This window comes from Oryctolagus cuniculus, chromosome 9, assembly GCF_964237555.1.
Source record: "Oryctolagus cuniculus chromosome 9, mOryCun1.1, whole genome shotgun sequence".
Lineage (NCBI taxonomy): Eukaryota > Metazoa > Chordata > Mammalia > Lagomorpha > Leporidae > Oryctolagus > Oryctolagus cuniculus.
The window spans coordinates 2,260,263-2,279,784 of record NC_091440.1 but is presented as its reverse complement, the minus strand read 5'-3'; the positions used below and the strand labels follow the sequence as shown (position 1 = coordinate 2,279,784).

Here is a 19,522-nt window from a genome sequence, read left to right as displayed (position 1 = left end):
GAGGTCTTCCATCAATTGGTTCATTCCCCAAATGCCCGCAACCACTGGAGCTGTGCAGTGCAAAGCCCCCAGGGCCAGGAGCTTCATCTGGGTCTCCCACTTGGGTGCCAGGGGCCCAAGCATTGGGCCATCTTCTGCCACCTTCACAGGTCATTAGCTGGGAGCTGCATCAGAAGCAGGGCAGCTGGGATTTGGACCAGCATTCCAATATGGGAGCAGGTGTCCGAAGCTGCAGCTTAACCCACGCACCACGACATCGGCCCCCGGAAGGCATGTTTCACGTTTTGTCCTGCCGGGGAGCCTGCTGTGTCGAAGTGCTTCATGGGAAACTGATCCCAACCCAGTATCCCGGGTGGCAAATGGTGACTTGAAACGCTCCGGATGGGAAGACCTAGACTGAGTGTCGCTCACCGCTCACCACTCCCCAGCCCGCCCACTTGGTGCTGAGCACGGGGGTGACACCTGCCTCCCACACTGCTGTGGGGACACAGGGCGTCCTGTGCGTGGAAGCAGGTGACAGAGCACACCGCGCATGGCCGGCTGGGAGGTCAGCAGGAAGCGGTTACACTGCGATGCCCGTCTCCTGCCCCGCCTGCTGATACACCGTCACAGGATGGCTCCGCCTCTGTAGGAGGTGTGGAGAACGGGGAAGCTCCACCGGGGGCCTGCTGGGTGGCCGGCGAGTCCTGTGTGCTCTCTGCCTCTCCTCACAGGCGTCCAGGGGTGTCACAGAGGCCCCACCTCTGTTGTGCGTCAGGTAGAGGGGAGAGAGATGTGTCCCGTGAGAAGGGCCCGGTGTGGTGGCGCAGCCAGCTGGGACGGGATGAGCTGATCGGAGCGGCTTCCCCGACATGGGGTGCTGGTGTTGCAGGTGGCGGCTGAACGACCACGCGGCCGGCAGCAGACTGGTTCATTCTGATAAACTGGAACTTCGGTGCACTGACAATTACTCGGCAATGGGTCATTTCCTGGGCTTAAAACACTTGTGTTTCTCTGTAGGGATCTTGGTTTCCATCAGGGTTGACACACAACACATGGGGCAGCTCTCGTGCTGGACTCTGCTAGTGAGCAGCCTGGCCATGCACAAGGTCAGCCCAAGGGTCCGTCCCACACCGCGGAAACCCAGCGAGCAGCACACACAGTGCATGCATGAATACATCCAGGCACACACACACGCACATGCATACACACACATGTGCACACACACACCCCATGTACAGACATGCATGCACACCTTCACGCTGTTGGTTCCTAGGAGAATCCTGGCTGCTATGCAGGTGCCCAGGCCTCTCCCAAGCTCATCTGTCAGACAGTAGCAAGCTTTGGATGCTGTTATCTTTGCGGCTTGATAAGCTTTTCCTTGCTTACGGCTGGGTTAGGGAACCTTTTCTGCCAAAGGGCCGTTTGGGTATTTATAGCAGCATTCGCAGACCATACACAGCCATCAGCTTAAACATTAGCCTGCTACAGGGGTATTGCATTTCGAATCCTGCCTGCATTTGCCTCAGCAGGGCCAGACCCGGGATCAGGCCCCCAGGCTGGGCGTTTGCCACCCTGGTTTAAGGGAAAAAACCCACAGCGCCTCCCACCTAATATTAAATGTTAATTTATTTGGCACCCCTTGGGCGAGACAGTTTTCCTTGGTACTGCGGGCGAGCAGCGTAGCCAGAGCGGCTCTGGCCCGAGGGCGGCGCGGCGGCTGGGTTCCCGGCGCCGGCGTCACTGCGGGCCCAGCCTGCTCTTGTAGTACAAGGCACTCAGCACGCTCTCGTGCAGCCGCTTCCTCTTCTGGAGACTGTTGCCTGCAGGGAGAGAGGAGACTCTCCTGGACCCCCGTGTCCCCGCAGGCGCTGGCTGAGCGGGGCCGTGAGCCCTGGGCCCCGGGCTGCAGCTGAGCAGAGTCCTCCCACCGCCGCCTTCCTGGGACTGTCTCCTGCGAGGCCTCCCGCAGGCGCAGGGTGGGTCCTGCTCCCACGGTGAGCGTCAGGCTCTGTGCCACGCACCCCGCAAACGTCTCCTCCGGCACCCCAACCTGATCGGGGCGGTGCTTGCCCACCTTGAAGAGGACGACCTGGGGCTCAGGACAGGTGTCGTCGGCTGCTACAAGCCAGGAGAGGAAGCCCTCACCGGAACCCTGAGCTTGTGCCCCCAGAGCGGGTGCCCCCATGGCCCATGGAGAGCAGAAACTCGGCTTCCGTTTCCCAGGTGGACTCTGGGGGCTGGGGGAGGGAGCCAACCCTCGAGAGGTTAGGTCCGGAGAGAGCATTCTGGGTGGCAGTGCTGGCCTCGCCCTGGTCACCACAGAGGGTGCTGAAATGCAGGGACAAGCCAGGGAGGCAGGCTTGCGGGGCAGATGCGACTGGCAGTGAGTCAGAGCACAGAGGGACACTGGCAGGATCCCGGGAGACCCCCCGAGAGGGGGACCAGCAGAGCAGTGGGGGGCAGGCCGAGGGGGCCTGAGCAGAGGGAGGGTGTTGGCCCCGGGGGCGCAGTCTGCTCGCCTGGTGCCTCGTTCCCCACATGCTCCCTGGGAACCCACAGGGAGCCCGAGCCTGGGGCTGGGCAGCAGGTGGGTCCCCTCCCGTCAAGGGCAGCCAGTGTGGAGCCTGCCCTGCCCTGCCTTGCAGGTCCGTCTGTCATCCGCCCCCGGAGCAGAGGCCCTGGGGTAACTGTCAACCTTGCCCTGTGGCCTTTGAGTTACTGGACGGCGATCCTGTTCTCATCTCAGAACTGCCAGGCCCCGGGCAGGGACTGGACATGGCCCTCGTGAAATCCACATGGGAACTGGCAGAAAGAGGCCGCCCAAAGAGCCGCTGCTTGTGTGGGGGGGTGCTGCGGAGGGGCGCTGCAGGCCACGTGGCCCGGGGTGTCGTGGCCCAGACCTGGCTCTGGCCCCGCAGAGTCAGAACGCGGGGCTGGGGGCGTGTCTCGGAGCAGCTCCGGCCCACGTGTGACGACCCCTGGCACGGCAGGGAGGGCTCACGACGTGCCGCGGGTCTCCGTCTCGTAGGCTGCTAAACAGGACGGAAGGGCCCGCCTGCCGGGTGGTGGAGGGTCAGGGGCTGGGTGGGAGCGTGCAGACCCCCGTGAGCTCCGTGAGGCACAGACGGGGCCTGGCACCTGGAGACGCTGGTCAGCATCAGATGAGTGTGGTCTGAGCACGCCAGATGCTGGTGCTCCCCCCCACACACCTGGCCCCCCAGGTGTCTCCTCCCCACACCTGTCCCCCCAAGGTGAGCTCCCCCCCAACCTGTCCCCCCACAGGTGAGCTCCTCCCCCCACCTGCCCCCCCACAGGTGAGCTCCCCCCCAACCTGTCCCCCCACAGGTGAGCTCCTCCCCCCACCTGCCCCCCCACAGGTGAGCTCCCCCCCAACCTGTCCCCCCACAGGTGAGCTCCTCCCCCCACCTGTCCCCCCACAGGTGAGCTCCTCTCCCCCAACCCGCCCCCCCAGGTGTCTCCTCCCCCCCACCTGCCCCCCCAGGTGTCTCCCTCCCGGCACCTGCCCCCAGGGCCCCTGCCTACCTATGGCCCTCCGAAGACTGCCGATGATCTTCTCCAGGGCTGCCAGGCTTTTGATCTGGTAGAGCGTCTCTTTCTCCTCTTCTGTGGGGAGAACGGGGGCCCAGATGACGGCCGGTCCTGGCTAGTTCTCCCTGTTGGCAGGCTGGCCCCAGGCCGCAGCCCCTGCCCTGCAGGCGCCGCAGAACCGTCTCATTTCAGGCCCGTGCCAGGCTCCGCACACTGTGCCGTCACTACCCGGAGCACAGCGGGCCACGCCAGCCGGCCGCTCCGTCTCCTGGGACCTCGCCACGGAGCAGCCGTTAGACGGCGGCAGGTGTGGCCGAGAACCCAGCAGGAAAGCAGCGGCAGCCACACGTAGTTCCATCCTGCCTCCTCTTGGTGTGGTCACCTCAGTCCAGCCCAGCACACAAGCGAGTGGGCTCCCGCAGAGCGGCCGGCCCTGCAGAGCCCTGGCCCTGAGGAGGCGGTGCCCACACTGTCGGCTGCCAGTCTGTGCTGCTTCTCTCTTGGGGGCACCCGGGGGGGTGTCTGCTGCACCCTGGGATGTGCGCCCTTGCTGCCTCTCCCCCAGGGCCGGCCACAGCCGGGAAGCCCGGGGTGTAAATGCCCCCGAGTCCTCTGCCTGGCTCGTCTACACTGACGTGCAGCCACCCTTAGCCTTTCTGAATTAGCCGGCCTTGGCAGCTTCCTGCTCACAGCCCGGTGCCTGTCTGTCTTTCTGGGCCAGGCCCGGGGACACGCCTGGTGGCCCTCAGGCCTCAGCCGTCGGCCGGGCTCGCGACGTCGTGCCCTTGTGCTGTGTTCCTTGCAGCTCTCTCTCCAAAGCAGAAGCAGGAGTCCCAGGCCATCCGACCCCGCCTTTCCTGGCGTTGGCCCTGCTCTGGGTTTCTTGCCGTTGAGTGCTGCTGCTGTGCACGGCCTCCCCCTCCCCCACCGTGTGCTGGCCCTCATGTCGTCTGGGCAGGGCTCTGGGCCGAGGCCACCGTGGCAGCCGGGGCTTTTGTACTGGCTCTGCCCTGTCGCTCCATCAGGTCCCTGCAGGGCCCCCAGGACTGTACTGCTCTGCTTGCCCAGCGCGTGCAGACGCTGACCCCCGCGAGGCGGCGGGACAGGCTCTCGGGCCACGTCAGCAGGCAGCTGGCACACCAGACAGAAGCCTAGAATCCTTTGTGTGAGGGTGTCTTAGCAGCCGACGTCTGGCAAAATGAGAAAAGGCCTCCGAGGTGGATAACTCAGAACGGTCGGTCGGTGAGCTCACGAGCACGCGCAATACGCTCGTTCACTGCCGGCTGTGAGAAATGGAAACGGTGACCCCTCTCGGATGGGCAGATTGGAGAAGTGTCGGGCACTCGCCCTGCGGCCCCCTGGGGACAGGTGCTCCTGCTGGGCACGTGGACTGCACAGCCTGCTCGTGGGGCACAGCCACGCCTCCAGCCACGCCGGATGCGTCTGAGTGACTGGCACGTCGCGGCACCGCCCACGTCTCCAAACCCAGCCGCCCTCCCAGCCCATCAGCACAAGCTGCGTTCCCCAGAACTGTGTTTCCTCGTCACTGCTCCCCCAGCAGCATGGTTGGCACTCCTCTACCTGGAATTTGCCCTGTGTGAGTTTCCGACACAGGGGAGCAGGCGTGGGCTCTGGGCACACACGATGCCACTTCCTAGGGGGGGCCCAAACATCCGCGGCCTGTGCCATCCCTGGAATTCCAGAACCAACCCCCCACGGATAGGCAGGGGCATCGGAGGCTACCCAGACACCAAACACAGCACCAGCTAGAGTATGTTTGTCCCACTACCCAGCTGTGAGAGTCACAAAGCTGCAGACGGCCGTGCAGTGATGCCCGGGGCACGCTGTCAGACTAGAGAAAGTGTTTGCCTTAGGAGAGCTGCCCACGTCCTGTTGCAGGGTCCCTACGTGCAGCTCCTGCCCCGACTCCTGAGTCCAGCTGCCTACCAGTGCAGACCCCTGGAGGCAGCAGGTGACGGCACAACTGATTGATTGGGTTCCTGGCACTCCCATGGGAGACAGGAGACCAGGATTGAGCTGTGCAGCTCCTGGCGTCAGCCCCTGCCTGGCCAGCCCTGGCCTGTGGCCCTGGGGCGGTGAGCTGGTGAGTGGGAGCTCTCTGCACTTCTGTTTCTCTCTGCCTCTCAAATAGATAATTTTTTAAAAAAATATTTGTTTATTTATTTGAAAGGCAGAGTTATATAGAACAAGATCTTTCATCTGCTGGTTCACGCCCCAGATGGCTGTAACAGCCAGAGCTGGCCAGGCCAAAAGTAGGAGCCAGGAGCTTCATCCAGGTCTCCCATGTGGGTGCAGGGGCCCAAGGACTTTTGCCATCTTCCACTGCTTTCCCAGGTGCATTAGCAGTGTGCTGGATCGGAAGTGGAGCAGCCAGGACATGAACTGGCTCAGGCCTCCCAAGCCCCAGAGGCTGCTCACGACGGAGGCTGTGGGGCGGACTGAGCGCAGAGTTCTGGGCCCCCCAGAGCTGCTGGGGGCTGGGACGTGCATTTAATCCACTCTCCCCCTCACCCGACACAGCGTGGGAGCCGTGACCACACCGGGATGTCCTCACCTGTGTCCTCACCTGACACACGCCCCCCTTTCTGGTTCACAACCCTCGGGACAGAGAAGACGTGGCACCCTGTGCCCTGTGGGATTCCCGCGTCTCCCCCTGGGCCCCTGCACATGGGAGCTGTGACCACACCGGGATGTCCTCACCTGTGTCATGTGACACCTCCCCCTTTCTGGTTCACAACCCTCGGGACAGAGAAGACGTGGCACCCTGTGCCCTGTGGGATTCCCGCGTCTCCCCCTGGGCCCCTGCACACGGGAGCTGTGACCACACCGGGATGTCCTCACCTGTGTCATGTGACACCTCCTCCTTTCTGGTTCACAACCCTCGGGACAGAGAAGACGTGGCACCCTGTGCCCTGTGGGATTCCAGCGTCTCCCCCTGGGCCTCTGCACATGGGAGCCGTGACCACACCGGGATGTTCCACACCTGTGTCATGTGACACGTGCCCCCCTTTCTGGTTCACAACCCTCGGGACAGAGAAGACGTGGCACCCTGTGCCCTGTGGGGTTCCCGCGTCTCCCCCTGGGCCCCTGCACGCTGGTCTTTTCCCCTGCAAACTCATCTATGACTGGGGGAGGCTTTCCCCCTCCTGGGGAGCCCCTGGGGGACACGCGCTCCCCTGCCCCCAGGGAGAAGCGACTCAGCCTAGACTCAGGGCCCTGCTGCCCAGCTCCGGGCTGTGGTTTCCCCAGAGCGGGCCCTGCGGCCTCCAGCCAGGCCCTTCCCCTTCCCAAAGGAGACGCTTCCGTCTGCGTCTGTGCCCCCTCTGTCCCACAGCCGCCTGGGGACCCTCGGTGGGACCCTCCCGGGTGCATTTACCGTCAAAGGACAGTCTGTTTGTGTTCCCAGAGGAGAGCTTCTCATGCTGCTTCCCGGGGATGCTGAGGGGGGAGTCCTCTCTCAGGAGGGCTTCTTCCACGAGGAGCGTGCAAGAGACGGGAGAGGGGTTCCTTGGTTACACGCTGAGGGACGGTGTTGGGCCCGTGCTCTGCTCACCAGTGTTGGGTTGGAATCAGAATGTGTGTTGAGGAGCTCACTGTGGCATCGCCCAACCCAGGTCTCCCACGTGGGGGGCAGGGCCCAAGTCCTGGAGCCATCAGCTGCTGCCTTCTAGGGTGTGTGTTAGCAGGAGGCAGGCTTAGGGAGTGAAACCAGGATCCAGACCAAGCACTCTGGCATGCGGTGTGGTCAGCCTAGCCACTGCGTTAAATGCCCACCCCGAATGCCCACCCCTGTGCCTCGTGGGATTGCTGGCCCGGCCCCCTCCCCACCCCGGCGGCTGCCCGGGGTCTGCGTGCTGCCTGATTCACCTGTACGTTTCTGACCAGGTGAAGCTGCACTCGGGAGAGTGCGCTGTGTGTGCCCGCCCCGTCTCAGTGGCCCGGGGCGCAGCCCGGTTACAGCTCAGTCCCGCCTCCCTTCAAGTGGGGTAACAGCAGCCGCTCTGCTCCCCGAAGCCTCCGGAGGGCGCCACGCGAGGTGCACGCTGGGCGTGGCCACCGTCCCTGCACCTGTCCCTCGGGGGCTACCCCATGTGCAGCCGAGCACAATGTGCTGGCGTGTGCACACTGGGGACCACCCCGGAGTGGACAGGGAACCGCCCTGCCACTCTGGGGTCCCTGCCTCCGTCCCCGCAGAAGTGGTGTGTAGTTCTTTCTTCCACGTCACCGCGTGCCTTTGTCTCAGGCACAGCTGGTCTCAGTGTGCTAAGATAGCAGGGCCGGGCCTGTCCCACAGACTCCCAGGGGCGCGTGCGACCGCGGGGCGGGAAGAGGTGTACGTGGGGTGGGAAGAGGTAGGGCGGGAAGAGGTGTACTTGGGGCAGGAAGAGGTGTACGTGGGGCAGGAAGAGGTGTACTTGGGGCAGGAAGAGGTGTACGTGGGGCGGGAAGAGGTGTACTTGCTTACCTACAGACTCCCAGGGGTGCATGCGACCGCGGGGCGGGAAGAGGTGTATGTGGGGCGGGAAGAGGTGCACTTGGGGCAGGAAGAGGCGTACGTGGGGCGGGAAGAGGTGTACTTGGGGCAGGAAGAGGTGTACGTGGGGCGGGAAGAGGTGTACGTGGGGCGGGAAGAGGTGTACTTGGGGCAGGAAGAGGCGTACGTGGGGCGGGAAGAGGTGTACTTGGGGCGGGAAGAGGTGTACGTGGGGCGGGAAGAGGTGTACTTGGGGCGGGAAGAGGTGTACGTGGGGCGGGAAGAGGTGTACGTGGGGTGAGAAGTGGTGTACGTGGGGAGGGAAGAGGTGTACTTGGGGCAGGAAGAGGTGTACGTGGGATGGGAAGAGGTGTACGTGGGGCGGGAAGAGGTGTACGTGGGGCGGGAAGAGGTGTACGTGGGGCGGGAAGTGGTGTACATGGGGCGGGAAGAGGTGTACGTGGGGCGGGAAGAGGTGTACTTGGGGCAGGAAGTGGTGTACGTGGGGTGGGAAGAGGTGTACTTGGGGTGGGAAGAGGTGTACGTGGGGCGGGAAGAGGTGTACTTGGGGCAGGAAGTGGTGTACGTGGGGCGGGAAGAGGTGTATGTGGGGCGGGAAGAGGTGTACTTGGGGTGGGAAGAGGTGTACTTGGGGCGGGAAGAGGTGTACGTGGGGCAGGAAGTGGTGTACGTGGGGCAGGAAGAGGTGTACGTGGGGCGGGAAGAGGTGTACTTGGGGCGGGAAGAGGTGTACGTGGGGCAGGAAGCGGTACACGTGGGGTGGGAAGAGGTGCACTTGGGGCGGGAAGAGGTGTACGTGGGGCAGGAAGCGGTACACGTGGGGTGGGAAGAGGTGTACTTGGGGTGGGAAGAGGTGCACGTGGGGCAGGAAGAGGTGTACGTGGGGCAGGAAGCGGTACACGTGGGGTGGGAAGAGGTGTACTTGGGGCGGGAAGAGGTGTACGTGGGGCAGGAAGAGGTGTACGTGGGGCGGGAAGCGGTACACGTGGGGCGGGAAGAGGTGTACTTGCTTTTTCCTTCGTACTTTTTGGAAATGATGTTGCCGGTGGTTTTTGCATTTCAAGCACTGATGTTTTATTCGGATCCAAAATCTCCTGGACGAGAATCTCATCTGGGAAAAGCACACGAGAGCATAGGAAAGACCGGGCCACAGGACCACAGGACCCCCGCCCCGCTGGCCGCCCGTGCCTGGGGCCGTCAGTGCACCCAGTGGGTGCAGAACAGGAGCCCCTGCCCGGGGGGCCTGGGCTGGGCTGGGCTGGCCCTGCCCTGAATTCCTGCAGAAAGACCAAAACCATAGGGAAATCCTGACGGCAAACATCATCCTCCCCCCAAAAAAAACCCCACCATGCCAGGAACTTGGTCCAGTCGGGGCCCCCGTTCTCCCCTGCCCTGTGTCACTCTGCCCCCTCTCTGACACTGCCCCAGTCTGCTTGTGAGTTGAGCGAGCATCTCTCCTGACCTGGGCATACACGCGGCCATGTTCTCCTCCTCACATCCTTCCCTCTCCTGGGAGCCTGTAAGAGCTCCCGGCTGCTCTCCCCGGGAGGCCTCAGGACAAGGCCCCACGACTCTAACCTCAAGGTTCCCGTCTGTGAGATGGGAGTGCGTGGATCTCTGGGCAGACAGCACTGGATACCACGTGAGGGCCACGGCTGCGCTGGTGGGCAGACAGCATGGGATATCACCTGGGGGCCACGGCTATGCTTGTGGGCAGATAACACTGGATACCACATGAGGCCCACGGCTATGCTGGTGGGCAGACAGCACTGGATACCATGTGAGGGCCATGGCTATGCTGGTGGGCAGACAGCACTGGATACCACGTGAGGGCCATGGCTGTGCTCGTGGGCAGACAACACTGGATACCACGTGAGGGCCACGGCTATGCAGACAACACTGGATACCACGTGAGGGCCATGGCTGTGCTCGTGGGCAGACAACACTGGATACCACGTGAGGGCCACGGCTATGTAGACAACACTGGATACCACGTGAGGGCCATGGCTGTGCTCGTGGGCAGACAACACTGGATACCATGTGAGGGCCACGGCTATGCAGACAACACTGGATACCACATGAGAGCCACGGCTATGCTGGTGGGCAGACAGCACTGGATACCACGTGAGGGCCACGGCTATGCTGGTGGGCAGACAGCACTGGATACCACGTGAGGGCCACGGCTATGCTGGTGGGCAGACAGCACTGGATACCACGTGAGGGCCACGGCTATGCTGGTGGGCAGACAGCACTGGATATCGCCTGGGGACCACGACTATGTTCGCCCGTCTGCACCACGGCCGCCTCCTGGGCCAGGGCCAGGGCTGGGATGAGCTGCAGGGCCCCGTGGTGACCTGGCTTGCCCAGCCCTCTGGGTCTCAGAGTGGACAGTCCCCCACAGGAGCCCCTGGGCCCAGGCAAAGTGGAGGCTGCGGGCCAGCTCGTGCACACTCAGGTGACGTGGCAGAGGAGAAAACGCCCCTTGGAAGAGGAAATGCTGCCTCCGTGGGTTCGGTGGCCGTGGGACCCAGCATCCATGGTCACCCCCTCTGGCACCCGCAGAGCCTGGATTTGGGGACAGGGAGGCCGGCAGTGTGTGCCCTCTGGGATCCCTTCGAGACCTCTGCAGAGGTCAGCAGGCCATGGGCTCTGCCAGGGTTTAGCTGGGGGTGGATGGGATTCTGGCACACGGATGCCATCGTGACCTCAGACGTGGCCTGAGTGCTGGCCTCAGGGACCCAGCCTCATGTCGAGCTGCTGAACCCAGACCCTTGTCTGTGAGCCTGTGTGGTCTGGCGCCACTCGGCTCTGTCCGCTGTGCACTCTGGATGCACCTGCCTTGTCCAGGAGGTGAGCTGGGCAGCTGTGGCACAGAAGCGCTAGTTTGAAGTCCCTGAAAGCCCTGGGTGGGCAGCTGTGGCACAGAAGCGCTGGTTTGAAGTCCCTGAAAGCCCTGGGTGTCTGCTTAGCTGTGGGGTTGCAGAGAAGGCTAGACTCTCACATGGACAGCAGGCATGCCTTGAGCTCCTATGGCGTACCAGACCCTGGGCAGGTGCTGGCGTGGGGGTCACGGAAGACCCAGCCTGGGTCCCTGCCTGCACCAGCTCCAGCCAGCTGTGACCGTGCCTAGCACCTCAGCGGTCACATCACCATCGGGCCTGCAGGTGCAGAGGGACCCCCGAGGCGGGCAGGGTAGGCGGAGCTCGGGAAACTCAGGGCCACGCAGAGGCTGTCCTGCCGGGAGCCTGGTTCTGCTGCCCTGGGCACTGCTGGGGTCACTCTTGTCCCTGCGGGGGCTGTCTCTGCAGCTTTCCGCCGTAAGCAGACGGTGCTCTGGGTCACTGCCCGGCCCTACAGTGCAGCAGTGGCCACCCAGGGGCGCGGACCTGCATGAGCTGCAGGTGTCCTGGGCAGCAGGCTTGGCACTGCTCTCTGAGCAGTGGGAGTGGTGGGGGCCAGGGAAGCTGACAGCTCTCGGCACTGTCAGGGCTCAGGGGCCGCCCGACACAGCTTCCACGTGCTCCCCCAGCGCGGGGGACTCGCGGCTGGAGACAGGGCCTGCCGGGCCAGCCAGCGCTGAAGGCGCTCTTGTGACAGCTACGGCTGCTTCTTATGGCTCGCTTTTCCTGCTGAGGGACGAGAGACTGGACAAAGACCGGGACTCACAAACACACGGAACTCCCACGCCTCTGCAGCACCCAGGAAGCCGGTCTGTAGCTCCTCACACCTCGCTCTCTGGCCACGATCCCGGGAGCCAAGCCACAGCACTCTAACTGTTGACCCGAATGCCGGGACCTGACTGGCAGCCCGCTCAGGCGGAGCGAAGCCAGACCTCCTGACCTGACAGCTGCAGCTCCTGGAGAGGGGGCCATGTGGCCCGGCAGCACCTGCGCCGCTCTCGGAGGTCCCTGCCACCACATTCCCTGGCTCCCTCTCTGCAGGAGGCCCTCGGTCTGCTCTAACGGCCACAGCGGGCAGCGCGACCCCAGAAGGAAGCTGGGAGGCGGAACGCCAGCCCCAAGTCCCAGCTGTCTGCTCAGAAGGTTCCTCCAGGCCTCAGCCTCCCGGATGTAAAACGAGGGGCACTGTCCCTGGGGGGCTCTGGCCACGTAGCCACGCGCCATGACGTGGCTGCCCCAGACTGCAGCGTTCTCTCAGTGCCAGGTACACGCTGCACGGTGAAGATTCGGTGTGATAACAAGACTGAAACTACCCTGGAGCACGGCTCCCATCCTGTGTTGCAGTAACGGCGGCTCTGAAGCGCCTTTCTCCCGTCTCTCACTGCCGTGGCCGTGGAGCGTGTGGGGCCGCATCTGTGGCTTGCCTCGTGTTGACCCGCAACCCTCAGCCTCCCTGGGAGCTCTCAGGAAACGCTCAGGCCCACCAAAGCAGCAGTCTGCTTGGGGCAGAGGCGGGGTCAGTCCTGCCCCTGGGGGTGGAAAGCTGGGGAGGCCGGGGCTCTGCCTGGGTCCTCGTGGGTCCTGCTCTCCGGCCAGGGATGCAGATCGGACTCAGGGGGTCTGGGTGGGGCCTGGGCCCAGGTGGTTCTAGCAAGCTCTGGGTGCCCCTGCTGGCCCCTGGACCTTGCTGGGGGAAGCGAGGCCCCCAGACGCTGGCCAGGGACTCCTGACCTAAAATTCTACTTCATTCTGTGGGTGTCTGACTCTCAGAGGCGGGCGCGGAGGCCGTGGGCTGTGCCAGCGCGGTTCTGGCCCCACACCAAGCCAGTAATCCACCGAGGGCAGCTCATGCCAGGTCATTTGGGGGATGCCGCTGAGAAGCCCCGCCCTCTGCAGTGAAACCAGATGTGTGACACAAAGGGTTCCTTACCGAATACTGTGGCCACGTCGTCATCCAGATTTTTAAACGTTGGTGACATTTCAGCTCTTAGATCTGGGGAAAATAAAACCCTAGTTCAGCAGTGTGCGTGGACCGGCGCCGACTTCTCTGCCCAGGACCCGGTTTGCAGGATCCTCCCGGCCTGCTCTCCTGGAAGGAGCCCTGCGTGGGCCCTGTCCCTCCCGTGTGTGCCGAGATGGCCCAGGACTGTCCCCTGGGACTGGGGTTTCTCATCTGGAGTCAGTGGGGAAGGTGCCCATGCCCGCGTGGCCCTGAGGACCGAGCCCATGAGGCACCTGCATGCTTGGAGCTGAGACCCTGCCGCCTGGTGTCCGGGGGCCGACCCCGGGAAGGGGGGCAGAAAATGCCCCAGTTCCCGGGACGGCGGGGCTCGTCCACTGCTGTGAGCGTGTGGGGGAGGCGGGACACAGCTCCCCTGTAGGAGCCACGCTTCCGCCTCCTCTGTGAGCCCTGGAGTCCTTCCCGTGGAGGCGCCTCGGGTTCCTGCTGGGGTCACGTGGACGGGGGGACTTGGCTGAGCCCTCAGAGACGCCCGCTGACCTCTCACTAGGGACTTGTGCCCGGCCAGTCGAACGTGTTCTCTGTCTCGCTCAGGAGCCCGGGTATAAAGCCCCAGCCCTCCCCTCGTGGCGTGCTGAGCTGCCCGTGGCCTGGGGCTGCCTGGCCCCTGGTCCCCGAGTGCCCAGGACACTTGCTGACCCCCAAGGGCGCCGACTCGTCTGTCCCAGGACGGCGCCTGAGTGATCTGAAAGCTCAGAGGGGTGATTTGGGGATGGAAAAGGTGTGAGCCACGTGATGCCACGTGTGGCTCCGTGTGTGGGCAGGGACCCAGAGAGGCAGTCCGGGTGCCCCGTGTGCAGATGAGCCGGGGAGTCGCGTGGGCAGACACGTCCGTGTCCACAGCGGCTGATCTGCGGCTCCGCTGCTTCAGGACAGGGACAGGGGCCGCCGTGCCGAGCGCAGGCCGCTGTGTGGCAGCGACGCCGAGCCAGCCCGGCGCCCTCCTCGGCAGCACCCACCACCCGCTTCCTGGGTTCTGAACTTCGCGACTTTCTTTGTTAGAGGCCGCAGTACCTCGGGTCCTGGTCCTGGGTCAGCTGTCCCCTGTGGGGTGGGGGGGTGGGGGGGATGCCCGGCCCCTCCCAGGATGGCTGGGCGGAGCCTGTACACCTTCCCTCCCTGAGCGCACAGAGCTCTGGGAGAGTCTGAAGTTGCAGCACTAAACCAGTGACAAAGCGGATTTCCAAATGGCTTTAATGACGGACAATCTGCATCCCAATGGGCTCATCTGCACCGGCGCTGAGAACAATGCGGGAGACGGGAGAGGTCTGCGCAGCGCTGACAATGGCTTCCCAGCGTGCTGACCTCGTGCAGGAGACGCAAGTACAGTTCTCCTTGGACGAGACATTAATGAGTCATTAAGAATGGGGACAGCTGCGCGTGCAGCACTTTGTTAAAAATATCCTTTTCACTCGTGTCTGTGCCGTGATTATAATGGAGGCCTCGTGCCAGTCAGCAACAGGCATGTGAGGCAGGGAGCTCATGTTTGCGGGTCCTGCGTCTGCGGGGAGCGGCGTCCGTGTGTCCGTGTGTCCTGTGTTTGCGGGGAACAGTGTCCGTGTGTCCTGCGTTTGCGGGGAGTGGTGTCCATGTGTCCGTGTGTCCTGTGTTTGCGGGGAGCGGTGTCCGTGTGTCCTGTGTTTGCGGAGAGCGGTGTCCGTGTGTCCATGTGTCCTGCGTTTGTGGGGAGTGGTGTCCGTGTGTCCGTGTGTCCTGCGTTTGCGGGGAGGGGAGTCCATGTGTGCGTGTGTCCTGTGTTTGCGGGGAGCGGTGTCCGTGTGTCCGTGTGTCCTGCGTTTGCGGGGAGCAGTGTCCGTGTGTCCTGTGTTTGCGGGGAGTGGTGTCCGTGTGTCCGTGTGTCCTGTGTTTGCGGGGAGTGGTGTCCGTGTGTCCGTGTGCCCTGCGTTTGCGGGGAGGGGAGTCCATGTGTCCGTGTGTCCTGTGTTTGCGGAGAGTGGTGTCCGTGTGTCCGTGTGTCCTGTGTTTGCGGGGAGGGGAGTCCATGTGTCCGTGTGTCCTGTGTTTGCGGGGAGCGGTGTCCGTGTGTCCTGTGTTTGCGGGGAGCGGTGTCCGTGTGTCCTGTGTTTGCGGGGAGCAGTGTCCGTGTGTCCGTGTGTTTCTGGGGGCCACTGAGGGGGCCGCTTCACCGAGCCGCTCCCGCTGTCACCTCTCGCTGAGGCTTGTGGCTCAAAGCCGCCCTCAGCCACGTAGGGAAGACCGTGCCTGTCTCACCCACGGGCAACCTGCGCACTGACCTCCACGGAGCGTCCGCTGTCCAGTGCTGGGGTTTTGCTGGGGTTCACTGGGAGAAATCGGACTGAAACCCCCTCCATCGCCAGGACCACGTTGGCAGCTCCTTCCTCCATGCCTGGGTGTCCCACGATTCCACACGTGGGTGAGCCACGCCACGTGAGCAGGTGCCCGGCATCTCCATGTGAGATAGCCATGCCACGTGGGCAGGTGCCCATCACTCTCACACGTGGGAGGGCCACAGCACACGGACAGGTGCCCATCATTCTCATGCGTGGGAGGGCCATGCCACGTGGGCAGGTGCCCATCACTCTCACACGTGGGAGGGCCACACCACATGGCCAGGTACCCATCACTCTCACGCATGGGAGGGCCACGCCATGTGGGCAGGTGCCTTAACCCCGTTGGGGAGAGCAGAGCCCTCCCGGCCTCACTGCCTCTGAAAGCCTCACTCTTGACCTGCTGCTGTGAGATTCTACTCCTTACATCTGGAGGGGACGCGCTCAGCTCCTGTCCCCCTTCAGGCCCACAGTCTCGGGACTCACCTGGGGGCATTCTTATCGGCCAGAGCTTCGCTTCTCGCCAGCAGTACAGCAGGAGGATGAAGACGGTCCCCGCGCCTCGGCTCGCTGCCATGGCCCCTCAGGCTGAAGGAGGAGGAATTCCCCGGGGTTTCGCCTCCCCAGCCTCGGTCTCCTGGATACATGGAATGTCGGGCACCTGTGACCTCATGACCAGGAAGTGAGCCGGAATCTTACTCAGGGACAGGTGACACCAGACTAGGCAGTGAGCTGGGTCCCCGCCTAGGGACCTGTGAGGTCAGACCAGGCAGTGAGCTGGGGCCTGCCCAGGGACCTGTGACGCCAGACCAGGCAGTGAGCTGGGCCCTGCCCAGGCACCTGTGACGTCAGACCAGGCAGTGAGCTGGGGCCCCGCCCAGGCACCTATGACGTCAGACCAGGCAGTGAGCTGGGGCCCCGCCCAGGCACCTGTGAGGTCAGACCAGGCAGTGAGCTGGGGCCCCGCCCAGGCACCTGTGAGGTCAGACCAGGCAGTGAGCTGGGGCCCCGCCCAGGCACCTGTGAGGTCAGACCAGGCAGTGAGCTGAGGCCCCGCCCAGGGACCTGTGACGCCAGACCAGGCAGTGAGCTGGGGCCCCGCCCAGGGACCTGTGAGGTCAGACCAGGCAGTGAGCTGGGGCCCCGCCCAGGCACCTGTGAGGTCAGACCAGGCAGTGAGCTGGGGCCCCGCCCAGGGACCTGTGACGTCAGACCAGGCAGTGAGCTGGGGCCCTGCCCAGGGACCTGTGAGGTCAGACCAGGCAGTGAGCTGGGGCCCTGCCCAGGGACCTGTGACGTCAGACCAGGCAGTGAGCTGGGGCCCTGCCCAGGGACCTGTGACGTCAGACCAGGCAGTGAGCTGGGGCCCTGCCCAGGGACCTGTGACGTCAGACCAGGCAGTGAGCTGGGGCCCTGCCCAGGGACCTGTGAGGTCAGACCAGGCAGTGAGCTGGGGCCCTGCCCAGGGACCTGTGACGTCAGACCAGGCAGTGAGCTGTGGCCCTGCCCAGGGACCTGTGACGTCAGACCAGGCAGTGAGCTGTGGCCCTGCCCAGGGACCTGTGGCACCAGACCAGGCAGTGAGCTGGGGCCCTGCCCAGGGACCTGTGACGTCAGACCAGGCAGTGAGCTGGGGCCCTGCCCAGGGACCTGTGACGTCAGACCAGGCAGTGAGCTGGGCCCTGCCCAGGGACCTGTGAGGTCAGACCAGGCAGTGAGCTGGGGCCCTGCCCAGGCACCTGTGACGTCAGACCAGGCAGTGAGCTGGGCCCTGCCCAGGGACCTGTGACGTCAGACCAGGCAGTGAGCTGGGGCCCTGCCCAGGGACCTGTGACGTCAGACCAGGCAGTGAGCTGGGGCCCTGCCCAGGGACCTGTGACGCCAGACCAGGCAGTGAGCTGGGGCCCTGCCCAGGCACCTGTGACGTCAGACCAGGCAGTGAGCTGGGCCCTGCCCAGGGACCTGTGACGCCAGACCAGGCAGTGAGCTGGGGCCCTGCCCAGGGACCTGTGACACCAGACCAGGCAGTGAGCTGGGGCCCTGCCCAGGGACCTGTGACGCCAGACCAGGCAGTGAGCTGGGGCCCTGCCCAGGGACCTGTGACACCAGACCAGGCAGTGAGCTGGGGCCCTGCCCAGGCACCTGTGACGTCAGACCAGGCAGTGAGCTGGGCCCTGCCCAGGGACTTGTGACGTCAGACCAGGCAGTGAGCTGGGGCCCTGCCCAGGGACCTGTGACGTCAGACCAGGCAGTGAGCTGGGGTCCGGCCCAGGGACCTGTGAGGTCAGACCAGGCAGTGAGCTGGGCCCTGCCCAGGGACCTGTGAGGTCAGACCAGGCAGTGAGCTGGGGCCGTGTCCAGTGGGGGCTCATGTCCAGGGTCTGTGACTGAGGAGGAGGAAGTGGTTGGAGGTCTTCTGGGAGCAGATTCCCCCACCCTCTTCCGCTGCCTGACCCGCGGCCTCCCCAGTCCTGAGGACCCGGAGACTGACGGGAGTCTGTGGATCAGGACTCAGCGCCTGGCCAATCCCAGCACAGGCTGCTGCAGTGCACGGAGCAGTACCGGATGTGTCCTGGGCGGCCCCTGGTGCCTGGGCCCACAGACACCCCATCCTGGTATCCAGGGTCATGAGCACAGGGACTGATGGCTGCTGGTCTCCTGCATGGAGAGCAGGGACTGATGGCCCCAGGCCCCGCCCCCATCCCAGCAGCCCCAGGTCATGAGCACAGACTGATGGCCCCAGGCCCGCCCCCATCCCAGCAGCCCCAGGTCATGAGCACAGGGACTGATGGCCCAGGCCCCGCCCCCCCATCCCAGCAGCCCCAGGTCATGAGCACAGACTGATGGCCCCAGGCCCCGCCCCCATCCCAGCAGCCCCAGGTCATGAGCACAGACTGATGGCCCCAGGCCCTGCCCCCATCCCAGCAGCCCCAGGTCATGAGCACAGACTGATGGCCCCAGGCCCCGCCCCCATCCCAGCAGCCCCAGGTCATGAGCACAGGGACTGATGGCCCCAGGCCCGCCCCCATCCCAGCAGCCCCAGGTCATGAGCACAGGGACTGATGGCCCCAGGCCCGCCCCCATCCCAGCAGCCCCAGGTCATGAGCACAGGGACTGATGGCCCCAGGCCCCGCCCCCCCATCCCAGCAGCCCCAGGTCATGAGCACAGACTGATGGCCCCAGGCCCGCCCCCATCCCAGCAGCCCCAGGTCATGAGCACAGGGACTGATGGCCCCAGGCCCCGCCCCCCCATCCTGGTATTCCAGGGTCATGAGCACAGACTGATGGCCCAGGCCCCGCCCCCATCCCAGCAGCCCCAGGTCATGAGCACAGACTGATGGCCCCAGGCCCCGCCCCCATCCCAGCAGCCCCAGGTCATGAGCACAGGGACTGATGGCCCAGGCCCCGCCCCCCCATCCCAGCAGCCCCAGGTCATGAGCACAGACTGATGGCCCCAGGCCCCGCCCCCCCATCCTGGTATTCCAGGGTCATGAGCACAGACTGATGGCCCAGGCCCCGCCCCCATCCCAGCAGCCCCAGGTCATGAGCACAGACTGATGGCCCCAGGCCCCGCCCCCATCCCAGCAGCCCCAGGTCATGAGCACAGGGACTGATGGCCCCAGGCCCCGCCCCCATCCCAGCAGCCCCAGGTCATGAGCACAGGGACTGATGGCCCCAGGCCCCGCCCCCCATCCTGGTATTCCAGGGTCATGAGCACAGGGACTGATGGCCTCAGGCCCACCCCTCCTCCTTGCTCCACTCTTTCTTTCTTTTTATTTTTTAAGATTGCACTTATTTGTTTGAGAGGTAGAGTCACAGACAGTGAGAGGGAGAGACAGAGAGAAAGGGCTTCCTTCCGCTGGCTCACTCCCCAGATGGCCTCCACGGTCAGGGCTGGGCCAGGCTGAAGCCAGGAGCCAGGAGCTCCTTGCAGGTCTCCCCTGTGGGTGCAGGGGCCCAGGCTGTCCTCTGCTGCTTTCCCAGGCACGTTAGCAGGGAGCTGGGTCGGAAGAGGTGCAGGCGGGACTCAAACGGGCGCTCACGTGGGATGCTGGCATCGCAGGTGGAGGCTGGAGCATGCGGTCCCGTCCTCAGAGTGTTTAGCACCGGAACATTGCAGTCTCAGGTTGACTGGGGGCTGGCAACGAGTCCTCACGGCCGCTGACACTCTCAGGAGTGTCGCGTGTGGCTGGGGGCTGGGCCGCTGGGTACAGTCATTCAGACACCTGACGAACTCTCCCTCCAG

General features: G+C 64.4%; 1 protein-coding gene across 2 annotated transcripts; it reads right to left on the bottom strand.

Moving 5' to 3' along the window:
• Window positions 1–1,590: 1,590 nt before the first annotated feature.
• On the bottom strand, window positions 1,591–16,116 carry LOC138843671 (sperm acrosome-associated protein 7-like). 2 transcript variants are annotated; one of them, XM_070048376.1, is made up of 6 exons: window positions 15,763–16,116; window positions 12,878–12,940; window positions 9,072–9,158; window positions 6,929–7,018; window positions 3,526–3,606; window positions 1,591–1,802 (listed from the first exon to the last, which is right to left on the bottom strand). In XM_070048376.1, exons 1-6 carry the CDS (start codon window positions 15,851–15,853, stop codon window positions 1,720–1,722), a joined length of 495 nt encoding a protein of 164 aa, XP_069904477.1. In that variant the 5' UTR covers window positions 15,854–16,116; the 3' UTR covers window positions 1,591–1,719. The 2 variants fall into 2 exon arrangements, with proteins under 2 accessions (XP_069904477.1, XP_069904476.1); XM_070048375.1 differs by having other exon boundaries at window positions 6,929–7,021; window positions 15,763–16,108.
• Window positions 16,117–19,522: the final 3,406 nt, after the last annotated feature.

Excerpts from the sequence above, each read along its gene's own strand:
- LOC138843671 (XM_070048375.1), bottom strand. The coding sequence starts at position 15,853 with ATGGCAGCGAGCCGAGGCGCGGGGACCGTCTTCATCCTCCTGCTGTAC. Across the intron at positions 12,941-15,762 it reads GCCGATAAGAATGCCCCCAG|ATCTAAGAGCTGAAATGTCA; the intron begins GTGAGTCCCGAG and ends TATTTTCCCCAG. Across the intron at positions 7,022-9,071 it reads GGCAACATCATTTCCAAAAA|AAGCCCTCCTGAGAGAGGAC; the intron begins GTACGAAGGAAA and ends TCCTCGTGGAAG.